At 43.8% G+C, this 10,098-nt stretch overlaps 4 protein-coding genes across 4 annotated transcripts; 2 read left to right on the top strand and 2 right to left on the bottom strand.

The window, feature by feature from the left end:
* Positions 1-702: 702 nt before the first annotated feature.
* Positions 703-3,365, bottom strand: CCR75_006099 (uncharacterized protein). The gene is made up of 4 exons (XM_067964171.1): positions 2,423-3,365; positions 1,867-2,355; positions 1,685-1,803; positions 703-1,616 (listed from the first exon to the last, which is right to left on the bottom strand). The coding sequence occupies exons 1-4, from the start codon at positions 3,355-3,357 to the stop codon at positions 907-909; spliced, it is 2,253 nt and encodes a 750-aa protein (XP_067821966.1). The 5' UTR covers positions 3,358-3,365; the 3' UTR covers positions 703-906.
* Positions 3,366-3,552: 187 nt separating this feature from the next.
* CCR75_006100 (uncharacterized protein) lies at positions 3,553-4,732 on the bottom strand (the record flags this gene model as incomplete). Its single annotated transcript, XM_067964172.1, has 3 exons — positions 3,553-4,301; positions 4,354-4,495; positions 4,561-4,732. The coding sequence occupies 3 exons, from the start codon at positions 4,730-4,732 to the stop codon at positions 3,701-3,703; spliced, it is 915 nt and encodes a 304-aa protein (XP_067822089.1). The 3' UTR covers positions 3,553-3,700.
* Positions 4,733-4,853: 121 nt separating this feature from the next.
* CCR75_006101 (uncharacterized protein) lies at positions 4,854-8,728 on the top strand (the record flags this gene model as incomplete). The annotated part of the gene is made up of 3 exons (XM_067964173.1): positions 4,854-5,256; positions 5,322-8,417; positions 8,494-8,728. The coding sequence occupies 3 exons, from the start codon at positions 4,854-4,856 to the stop codon at positions 8,613-8,615; spliced, it is 3,621 nt and encodes a 1,206-aa protein (XP_067822090.1). The 3' UTR covers positions 8,616-8,728.
* A 115-nt stretch (positions 8,729-8,843) lies between these two features.
* Positions 8,844-10,033, top strand: CCR75_006102 (uncharacterized protein). The gene is made up of 4 exons (XM_067964174.1): positions 8,844-9,053; positions 9,119-9,201; positions 9,274-9,359; positions 9,425-10,033. The coding sequence occupies exons 1-4, from the start codon at positions 8,908-8,910 to the stop codon at positions 9,542-9,544; spliced, it is 435 nt and encodes a 144-aa protein (XP_067822091.1). The 5' UTR covers positions 8,844-8,907; the 3' UTR covers positions 9,545-10,033.
* Positions 10,034-10,098: the final 65 nt, after the last annotated feature.

Below are 10,098 nucleotides of genomic sequence, written 5' to 3'. Positions count from 1 at the left end.
TCTTACAGATCACTGCACAAGCCTTAGTAAGGTTCTCAAGGCTGTAAGATTTAGGGGAACTGAACTTTATTTCGTTATTCAAAACACAAAACCTTACCCAAGTTATATTGATATTTCGACCACAAAATCTATGTATGGATTTGCCACTTGATTTACAAATCATGAGTCTCTTAAAGTAGGATTAATTAAATTCTACGAGCTCTTACGAATCAGTGAGCTGTTAATTTCTTAGTTTTAAAGAATTAAGTGACTCTATGAGTCTAAAGTCTTCCTCTGGCTTAAGAAGCGAGGTTGCTCCGCTACAAGAATTGTCTTGTTTTCATTAAAGCGTTTAACGGTGCCGCGTCAGCTTCGGCTTTATTTTCTAAGAATCAGTCATCGGATAATGAGACTTTAATCAAAAATTGAAATGTTATCCATAAAATTTAAGGAAGGCTCCGTCAGTGCTAAATAATTACAAAAAGTATTTTTTCGGAATTAACTGGTTCCTTGTAATGTTTTTAAGTCGCTAGAGCATGGCTCGTTCGCAAAGACTGAGGCCGCTTCGAGCTAAATCAAATTCTGTTTACTTATTAATTTTGCACCAAAATAGTTTAAAGTTATCAGAAATTATCTGTTTCTTACTGCAGGAGCAATATTTTAAGATTTCGTTATGTGAAGTAAAATAAATCCCTTACAGATCATTCGCCATCCATGGTCACAATTTACATGCAATAATATTGGCCCAAAAGGTCTATGTCAAATTAAATTTCATTATTGTACATAAGTCGAAGTGAAGTACCCGTCGACAGAGATCAAATTTACGAACCGTGAAAATCTGAGTATTTCGTTCGTTAAAATCGTAAAATGAAGCAAGTTGGATTTAAATACGATGGCACAAACGTCACATAAAGTGTTTTAATATCCTCACTTAGTCGAGAGGCCACTTAAATACTCTTCAAGTTCCTCAAAATCATCCGCCCCAAAATTCATAACATCGTCGGCATCATCACCTGTCGTAGAAATATCCTCAAGACCTTTAAGCTCAGCGTCAAGAAGCTCCAGCTCGGGGTCAATTTTATTGTCTGACAGACTTGCCAAATCATTTGAAAGCGATTGAAGTTCTAGCTCCTTCTCCAAGTGTTTCATCTCTTCAACATCTTCCGACAGATCAATCACACTGTCTGTTTTGCTCGATGATGCTGTTGCGTCTCGTGTCTTTTCATCCCCTTGAACATCCACATTCTTCGCCTGCGTGCGACTTGTGAAAGACTCGAGCTCGCTCATAAGCTCCTTGTCCTTCTCTTCATTCCAGCTCCCCTTGCGATTTGACTTTTGCACAACAACAGTGTCTTCATCTAAGCCACTAATGCTAAATGAAGTCTGTTCCCGTATTGTCTGCACCTTTTCCGCTGCAGCAGCTTCGGCCTCAGCTCTTGCAATTGCTTCCGCAACGGCTATAGCTTCTTTTTGCTTCTTCTCTAGCTGTTCCTCGCGCTGCTTTTGCAGACGTCTTTTTCGGTCTTCAATATCTTGCCAAAAGACTTCATCTCGATGAAGCATGTCTTCATACGCTAGACGATCCTCCTCATTCAGCGAAACTCCTTCACTTTTAGGAGTATTGACAGCTTCGTCACCTGCAATCAATTGTGCAAAGCGAGGTAAGAAAGCACTCCAAGAAGTTAAGAGCTCAGAGAATCCTTACTTGCATCCACACTTGAAGCATTGTCTCCCGTTTCAACGTCTGCAAAGATCAAATCAACAAAAAAGTCCTGGTCAAAGCGGGAATCGCTGCAAGCACCATCTAACTGAGCCTTCGTTAATCTACAATCAATCGTTAAACTCAATCAGGGTGCAACCACAATAAACATATATCAACAGCCTTACCTTAAAATACCCTGGGGTATATATCCCGTATGAAATGCACCACGGAACATCGAAACGCGTTGGCCCGAATTCGTCAAGTGGCGACAACGAATCAAAATATCTCCTTGGAGCATACAATTTACATTAAACGAAATCGATCCATCACCCGTATTGGCCCACTGAACGCCATTTCCATCTTCCATATCTTGCCACGTTGTCGTGAATACTAGCTTTCCTCCTTTAAATACCTGCAAATACGGACAGCAACCCTCTTCTAGTGTCTCGACAAAGTCCTCCTCGGTCACTTCTTTAGCGGATTTAGCAGACAATGCTTCGCCTTCTATCCCAATCGTCTCGGAACCATCTTCCGCCACCGAATCCTTTAATACTGGTTCAAGCACGCGTCGCTCCTCAAACACCGGAATAGTATTGATAATCACTCGCCGTAGAAGCAGTGGAGACGACCGCGGCTTCACTCCGTCCATCACGTGATTAAAATACTGAATATATCTACAAGGAAATTATAATAAGAAGAATGTATCAAGTCTCTCCATACCACGCTCGTTAGCTATCATACCTTCTTTGCGACGGTATTGTTAATTTCTCGACCGATGTTTGTCGTTTTTCAGCGACAAACTCCAAGCTTTCCATCGCATTCGGAAAGAGCCCGACCCATGCCAAGTAACACGCAATGACGGTCCCCGTTCGTCCTTTTCCTGTCAAACAATGCACAGCCGCGAGATTCTTGTCGTCTGCTTGAAGCCAATTTTCAATCGATGAACATATTTTAAACAAAAGACCCAATGGAGGTGCAGGATGACCGGGAAAATTAAACTCAAGCACTTGGTTATCAAAGTAAGTGTAGTCATACGTCTCTTCACTTAAATTCCAAATCATGTAGTGGCCACTGTGCTTCGTATTCAGGTACATGGCAACAAGATCAATGGGATTGTCGCGAAGAAGCGTCCGGTTCGTTCCAAGATTCATATTGGGAAACCCCATTGCCACGATATTGTCTTGAATGTAGGAAAAATTGAGTAAATCAAGGTTTGCTTCTCCTGTCGAACGGTCTAGAGCGTAACTAAGTCGACGCTGAAGTGCATCCATATCCGCGGCATCAAGAACTTTCCGAGCCTTGTCAGCACCGTCTTTGGCCGCTGTGGCCGCCACGACCTTGGCCTTCTGCATTAGACTCAGCATAGTTGACGCCGCTGCGGACACCGATTCGGAATTAAAACGATCGGTTAAACTTGTTTTGAAAGTTGAAGACTGAAGATCATCACTCTGTGAAGACACACACTCCTCGCCAAAAAGCGTAGGCGGCGATGGACACGAGGCTGTGTTGACGTCAGGATTCTGAACTGGAGACGACGAGTGGGTGTTGCTGGGGTTTGGAGAGGAAATGGATTCCAAGGAAGGAGAATTTTCAGTGGAGGCAAGGTTGGAAGTGCTAGTATATGCCTCTAACCGCATGGCCGCCGCGGGGAAACGCTCCGAAAGCTTCTTCAGCATGATTCACGCTAATTAGAACGAAAAACAAAAAGAAAAATGCAGCATTTGATTATTGCTATTTGTATATATTTAGCTTAAGTTTTAGATGAGGAAGATTATGGAATCACCAAACTCGTGTTTGTAAACGGAAAAAATACGCCTAGAGGAGAATTATTGATATCTTGCAGTTCAAGTTGTAAATAAATTACGCACAACTTTCGCTCAAAAATTTTGTTGACAAGAAATTAAAGTAGTAAATCAAATAATGCAAACTCGTTTTTTTCAAATTGATACAATTCGTAGTAACTAACACGAGCTCGTATTTATTATTGTAAGCCTCCGACACAAAGACGTCGTCTCTTTCTCATTCAAAAGTGTCTTTCCGTCGACGTAAATTTCCAAGTACACTCACGGGGTCACTCCCACCGACTGCGTTGCGTATGATTTCGTTGTGCACACGCAAGAAGGGATTATACGACATTTCTTCACGCAGTGAGGATGGCACGCTCGGTAACTTTTTGGCACGACGGATCCGAACAGCTGCAATCTTGTCGCGCAGTGCCGGATTCGACGGGTCCACACTAAGTGCGAAACGCAAATTTGACATGGTATACTCGTGGCCGCAGTATACTTTCGTATCCTTTGGCAACTTCAGTATCACGTCGTAGAGTGCTCGATACATATCCTCTGCTGTGCCTTCAAAGAATCGACCACAGCCTCCGACAAAAAGCGTGTCGCCTGGGAATAATAGTGGTGGTGTCTCTGTGTCCCCAGTGACGACGTATGCCACGTGAGCCTTTGTATGACACGACACGTTCAAGACTTTTACATTTGCTGCTCCAATTTTAAATTCATCTCCACCGCTTACGGAACGATTTCTCGCGAGTATTGGCTCCTTTTCCGGTCCAACAATCATCACATTAGGATACTTTTTCGCAATTTCTTCATTGCCACCAGCATGATCTCTAATTATAGCAGTATGAGCAAAGTCTACTTATAAACTCATAATGAACGTACGTGTGCTTGTGTGTCGTTAAAACACCAAGGAATTCCCGATTCCGTGTTGTTTCCTCCTCCCGTAGTACAGGCAGAATCTGGCCAACGTCAGCTGGATCAACTGCAAACATCGTGTGGTTGGCCTCGTCAATTACGACGTAGCCTAAGCAGCAAATATACTCGCATCTATGAGCTTTAAACGACCTATTTTAATGCTCGTGAGCTTACCGTAATTATCCTGAAGCATGGGTACGATGCGGACACGGAGACTCGGGTCATTATAATACTTTCGTTTTGCTGTTGCAACCTGTGAGAATGACTTCCATTGAGGCCTTTGTAGCGTTGCAAACGACACCACTGGGCGGTACAACTGCCGCAGGATCCCTATGCGCTGTACCATCGTCGTCGGGAATTCGAGGCAAAAACGGTATACTGATAAACGTTAAAATGATGTTTATATTACCGACACGATCACCGGTTGTTGTACCGAAGACAGGGAGGCAAAAGCATCATCCACGAGGATGGAGAGCTTCGGTGCGGAGTTCAAGGAGACCCCGTACCCCGTTATTGCCGTGATTGGTTCGCGTGAGCTCCAGGACAAAGTATTGACACAAGTGCGCATAATCAATGAGGAGATTGTACCCAAATTACACTATGCGTCGTTGCCGCGCGACCATCGCTTTCCAGTCAAGAAGGAACACCGCGAGAAGCACGGAACGTTTCCAAACCAGACGCAGCGTGATTTTGATGAGTACAATATACGAGGCATTTTAAAGACACAATGGATGAAAAAACATCACGAAGTGCTACCGGCGGTTGTAGTACTCGTTGATGAATTCGATCCACGCTGGAGTCCACTAGACTGGCAACAACGGGAGACAGCAATGCGTGAAGAAGTGGATAAATTTAAACGCATGGTATTCGGTATGTTTTCTAAATGCATTGCTTTGTGGCAATGAATTGATGGAGCTCTGTATAATTTGTTGTAGCAAGAGAATGTCGTGTGGTGCTGATGCTGTTGCAGCAAGTGGACGATCCCGGAGTCGCACCCTTGCATACGACCGAGGAACGGTTAATTAATTTAAGAAAAAGACTTGATACAGATACGAAAGGACTAGTGCTTTTACAGTCACGAGATCTTGTGCATGGATCCACAACGTTGTATAAATTCGAGTCCTCCGTGCGTCAAATGGCGCTCGAGTACTACAAAGCACAGACAAAACGAGTGAAGCGGTATCAGAAAACCTTAGCAAAATCACCAGGATCTTCGGCATTGCATGCCCGATTGAGCTTTAAGATTGCACATTACTACGAGTTTCGACGCTCGACGACGAAAGTCTTGGAACACTATGAAGCCTCGTATCAAGCAATACTCGCACTGCCTTTAAATGAAAATGAAGCTATTGATGGAATCGCGTTTACACAAGTGCTGACCATGGCCGAGATTGTAAACATGAAATTGTGCTTTCACATGCTTTTTGCGTCAAATAATAGCAAAGGTGCAGTGGAGCAATTCCAGCGTCACATTGGCGTCTACGCAAGAGCGAGTGTTGTCGCACATCGAGCGTACGAGCATTGGAAATGGGTATCTCGGCAGTATCATGTCTTTGCACAATTAGTGGCCGAAGCGACGTCGATTCGAGGGTCCTTGCCAAGCACTGGGTTGGATTCTGACGTGTATAAGGAGTCGTATTTATATTACTCGATTGCGGCCAAGTACGCAATGTTTCGAAGGAAGGCAGCAGCCAAACTTGGACTCGCAGTTACCACGACTTTGTCTTCAGTAGCACCTTTTCGTGAAGAATTACAAGAGCAACACTTGATTGTCATCCCTTCGGTTTATGTTGGTGGTGATCCAACTGTATCGGACTCAAATGCATTTTCACAAAAGTCTTCTCTGGAAGCACTGGAAAAGTATCGACGTGCTTTGGAAAAAAGAGTACCACATGCAAATCGAGCAATTGCTCTTCTAGAGCTTGCAATTCAGCATCTGAATATCTATGTTGCGGCTCGAAATACATCGCACAATCGAATAATATGCCGCTTGCTTGTTCATTTGGGGTCCGAACGACTTGCGTTAGGTGAGTATGATCGCTCACGCGCTGAGTTACAAAAGGCCAAAGTCATTTATGCAGTTGAGCATTGCTGGGCACAAATGGCGCAAATTCTTAAGCTCTTGCTCGTCTGTACATTTCGTCAAGGCGACATTGCGGCTTATTTAGACAACTCATTGCAATTATTGTCGCCTGTTTTAGAGGAATTTGTGTCGTTGAAAGAGCGCAGTCGGATTCAAGATGCATTCATGATAGCATGGAAAGACCCTGCAGCCCTTGGAGAGTCATTTACTATGACAATGCCACTTGGAAATGGCTTTGAATTGGCACTTGATCGTTCTCGTCCAGTATTTGCACTGTTAGCACAATTTGATCGGGCTTGCGCTTGTGTCAAAGAAGACTTGACACTCGAATTAAGGCTACGATCCCATTTCCCATTGCCGCTAGTGATTTCAAAACTCGAGTTGTTATTTAATGACGAGCGATACCACACCGTCATATACCATCAGGCTGAAATAAATGGTAATTTGCTATCGTTTGCCAAGGAAAAGACGAGTGCTTCATTGGAATTTACTCATAAGGCGATGAAAGAACTGCAGATTCCGTTGCGAATTTTAGATGGCCGACAACTGTTGTCAATTCAGGAAGTACGATTTTATTTAAGTAGGGACTTCAGTAAGGCTTTGGTAGATGATGAAAATCGAGAGGACGAGTTTTTGATTTTTAGCCTGCTTGTAGAACGGGCATCGATAGAAGAGCGGGCAACACCTCTTCCGTATCTCGCTACTGGGCGTGTGCCAGCTATGGGCAATGGCTCAGCTTCTCCAAGTTTTTCAAGAAGAAGGGCAATGTTTTCATTAATTGAGGGCCGTCGTCCAGACCCTATTGACAGAGCCGAACCGATTAAAGAGGATGGCACTGCACATCTTCGTGGGACGTCGTTGTTTATCTTGCAGCCTCGAGCCAAGGCTACATTAATGCTTTTATCGCGAGAGTCTTTGCTGACGGGAGATTATCGTGAGCTCGCCTTTAAGTTGTCGGCAAATGAAGACACGTTGCAGAATGTAACATGCCACCTAATGTGTGAACCTTCTCCAGAGTCTGTTTCACTAGACGATGCATTTTTCTTCTCAATGCAGTCAGAAACGCTGATGCCAATGGTAATGAATCAAAAATTTCAACCTCGAGATTTCATTGCGCTCCCTGACATTGATCCAGGAGCGGAAGATATCTTGCGAATTATTGTACGCTCGACAAAATCATTGCCTGTGTCACTAATCGTGTCGGTCGCTTACACAACAAAGGCTGGTGTGGCTGTGAATTTTGATGAAAGGTTTGAATTGGTTTGTCACAATCCGTTTGATATCCAAGGAGGACTAGTTCACGACTACCTCAGCACTTGTAGCGTGTCGGGAGCTTCTCAAATGCCAAAGGGTACGTATGGTTGTGTTGGTCATATCGTAAGTTTTCAAGGCAGCATCACTTGCACCTCCAACGAATCGCTTCAAATACTTGCAATGGAGTTTGAACCGCGGGAGATGAATGTGATTGAAGACGTGATTGTTTCTGGTTTTGGTGAATTGTCGTCTACGGGCCAAGACGACATTGAGGCAGTGTTTCAAGACGGCGATTCCCGATGTTTCTGCCTTCGATTTGTGCCAAAAGTGGCGTCAAAATTTATCACGCTTGGTCGTGTAAAGGTGATTTGGAGACGTGAATTATCAAAGATGTCGAATGCTCTTGATAGCGGTCGTCACGATGTTGTGAGCACGTGGCTTGAGATGCCAATGATTTCGTTTTTGGATGCACCCCTTACTTTTAGTGTCGAGACCCCACCCTTTGGTGTTGAGGGCGTACTTGCGTTCATGGATGTGAGGATTCGAAATAATGAATCGGTGCATCATAGTCTCCGAATTAAACCCGTGGATACGGATGATGCGTTCTTTATTTCCGGTCGTACGAATGCAACTGAAGAGTTACTTCCTTTTTACGAGCAAGTGGTTCGATTGGGATTAGTGCCGATAAAGTCAGGTATGTTGTTTGATAGTTTTTACGACCTATGCTGTAGAAAATTAACAGCGACATTGTTGATGTGGATTCTTTGTAGGCTATTTGCGTCTACCGCGATTAGAAATTGTGTCGTTGACGTACAATCTTCCATTCAGCAACCCGGAAGAGCGTCAGGAAGTGTTTGTGTTACCCCGAAATTGTGTCTGGCATGATCAATAAATGGAGTGGTCGACACCATCTTAAAAAACTTTCAAACCTTATACCCCCTTTGGCATGCTACGCAAATGATTCTTACAGTCGGTAGCAAGTTTTGTGAGATCAAAATAAAAAGCTAATTGAACATAAAAAACACGCGTAGTTTTAACCTCAAACGGTTCCGCTTTTGTCGTTTTAATCTCACGATTTGACGAACATTCATTACATAAGAGCAGACAGGGGCAAGTGCTACGTGACGTGAGGGTAAACATCAGCCCTCCGTCGCCTCGCCCTTTGCTCTCGGACGGCGAGGCGCATGAAGTTGTGGTGTCGCTGTCTGTCGCGAAAACGGGGAGATTTGCCACAACGGATGCTCTTTCAGGAGCAGTTTGAGCGCATTAAGGCCGTGTACCCAGGTACCAGCTACGTGTGTCTATTGGATGGAACCAGTGGAGATATGATGTGCGTTTCGCGAATCACGGTGATACAGACGTAAATGACGACGACTGATACATTGGTATGTACAGCGCACAGTCGGAAATCACCGAGATCCATACGGACGAAATTGCGCGAACAATTATTACGCTTAAGAACGCAGCACTGCAGTTTGGTGCGTTCAAGTAAATTTTGGTGCGTTGGTGCTAAGACTGACACTAATTTGTGTGGTCGTATTGTGATGCAGCGGCGACGTTGAACCAGATTGATCCGCAAGTAGTGCATGTGCGAGGGTCACAGGGTATGTTTTCCTGTTATGGCACGGCTCAGATGGTGCGTAACAAGGCAAGATGTCTTATTCTGGAGGTTATACGAGAAGGAACTGAGTACAATGGCAGATTTTGGCGTTTTATAGTGAAATGCCTGGCATGGACTTGGAGGGATTTGACTGTTTTGAAGCAGACAAGAGGATTGAGTCGATTACGGGGGAGTTGCATCGAGTCTTGGACGCAAGTTAGAGTGTTAATGGACGGCATCGCGAGTTTGGCGGGATATAAAAGGCCTTGCAATAGTTGATTGCACGATTGTAGGCACAAACGTTTGTCATGCAACTGCGTGATTCCTCTGCGCATATTATGAATGCGTGAACCGGATTTGACGACACTTTCTCGGATAATTTGAGTGGGGAAGCAATGGTATTGCACGTTGATCCCCGTGAATTCTTTATGAAGCTTGACGACTGGACGGAAAAAGGACTCGATTGCTGTGATATTTCATACCTGCATTTGTATTCTGTTGGTTGACGAGCATTGGCTCCGTTGTCAGCTCAGATGGCGCAATTTATATATCTTTACTGACATGTGATCATTAAAACTATGAATTCACACTTGTCATTCTTGAAGAATTTATTAAATTTACACTAAGCTGATTTTCAAGGTGGAATTTTAAAATGTGATTATCATCTTATTCATTTTAACAATCACAATATAGAACTGTATTCTTGTTGATCTATGCGCAAAAGTCATTTATAAATCGAATTTTGTCATCATGCCCTTGATGAAAATTTATATAA

This window comes from Bremia lactucae, linkage group LG11, assembly GCF_004359215.1.
Source record: "Bremia lactucae strain SF5 linkage group LG11, whole genome shotgun sequence".
Taxonomy (NCBI): domain Eukaryota; phylum Oomycota; class Peronosporomycetes; order Peronosporales; family Peronosporaceae; genus Bremia; species Bremia lactucae.
Note: the sequence above shows the minus strand (reverse complement) of the source record. Positions and strands in the feature narration are given on the sequence as shown.

Excerpts from the sequence above, each read along its gene's own strand:
- CCR75_006099 (XM_067964171.1), bottom strand. The coding sequence starts at position 3,357 with ATGCTGAAGAAGCTTTCGGAGCGTTTCCCCGCGGCGGCCATGCGGTTA. Across the intron at positions 2,356-2,422 it reads ACAATACCGTCGCAAAGAAG|ATATATTCAGTATTTTAATC; the intron begins GTATGATAGCTA and ends ATTTCCTTGTAG. Across the intron at positions 1,617-1,684 it reads TGCTTCAAGTGTGGATGCAA|GTGACGAAGCTGTCAATACT; the intron begins GTAAGGATTCTC and ends AATTGATTGCAG.
- CCR75_006102 (XM_067964174.1), top strand. The coding sequence starts at position 8,908 with ATGAAGTTGTGGTGTCGCTGTCTGTCGCGAAAACGGGGAGATTTGCCA. Across the intron at positions 9,054-9,118 it reads GGAACCAGTGGAGATATGAT|CGCACAGTCGGAAATCACCG; the intron begins GTGCGTTTCGCG and ends TGGTATGTACAG. Across the intron at positions 9,202-9,273 it reads GAACGCAGCACTGCAGTTTG|CGGCGACGTTGAACCAGATT; the intron begins GTGCGTTCAAGT and ends ATTGTGATGCAG.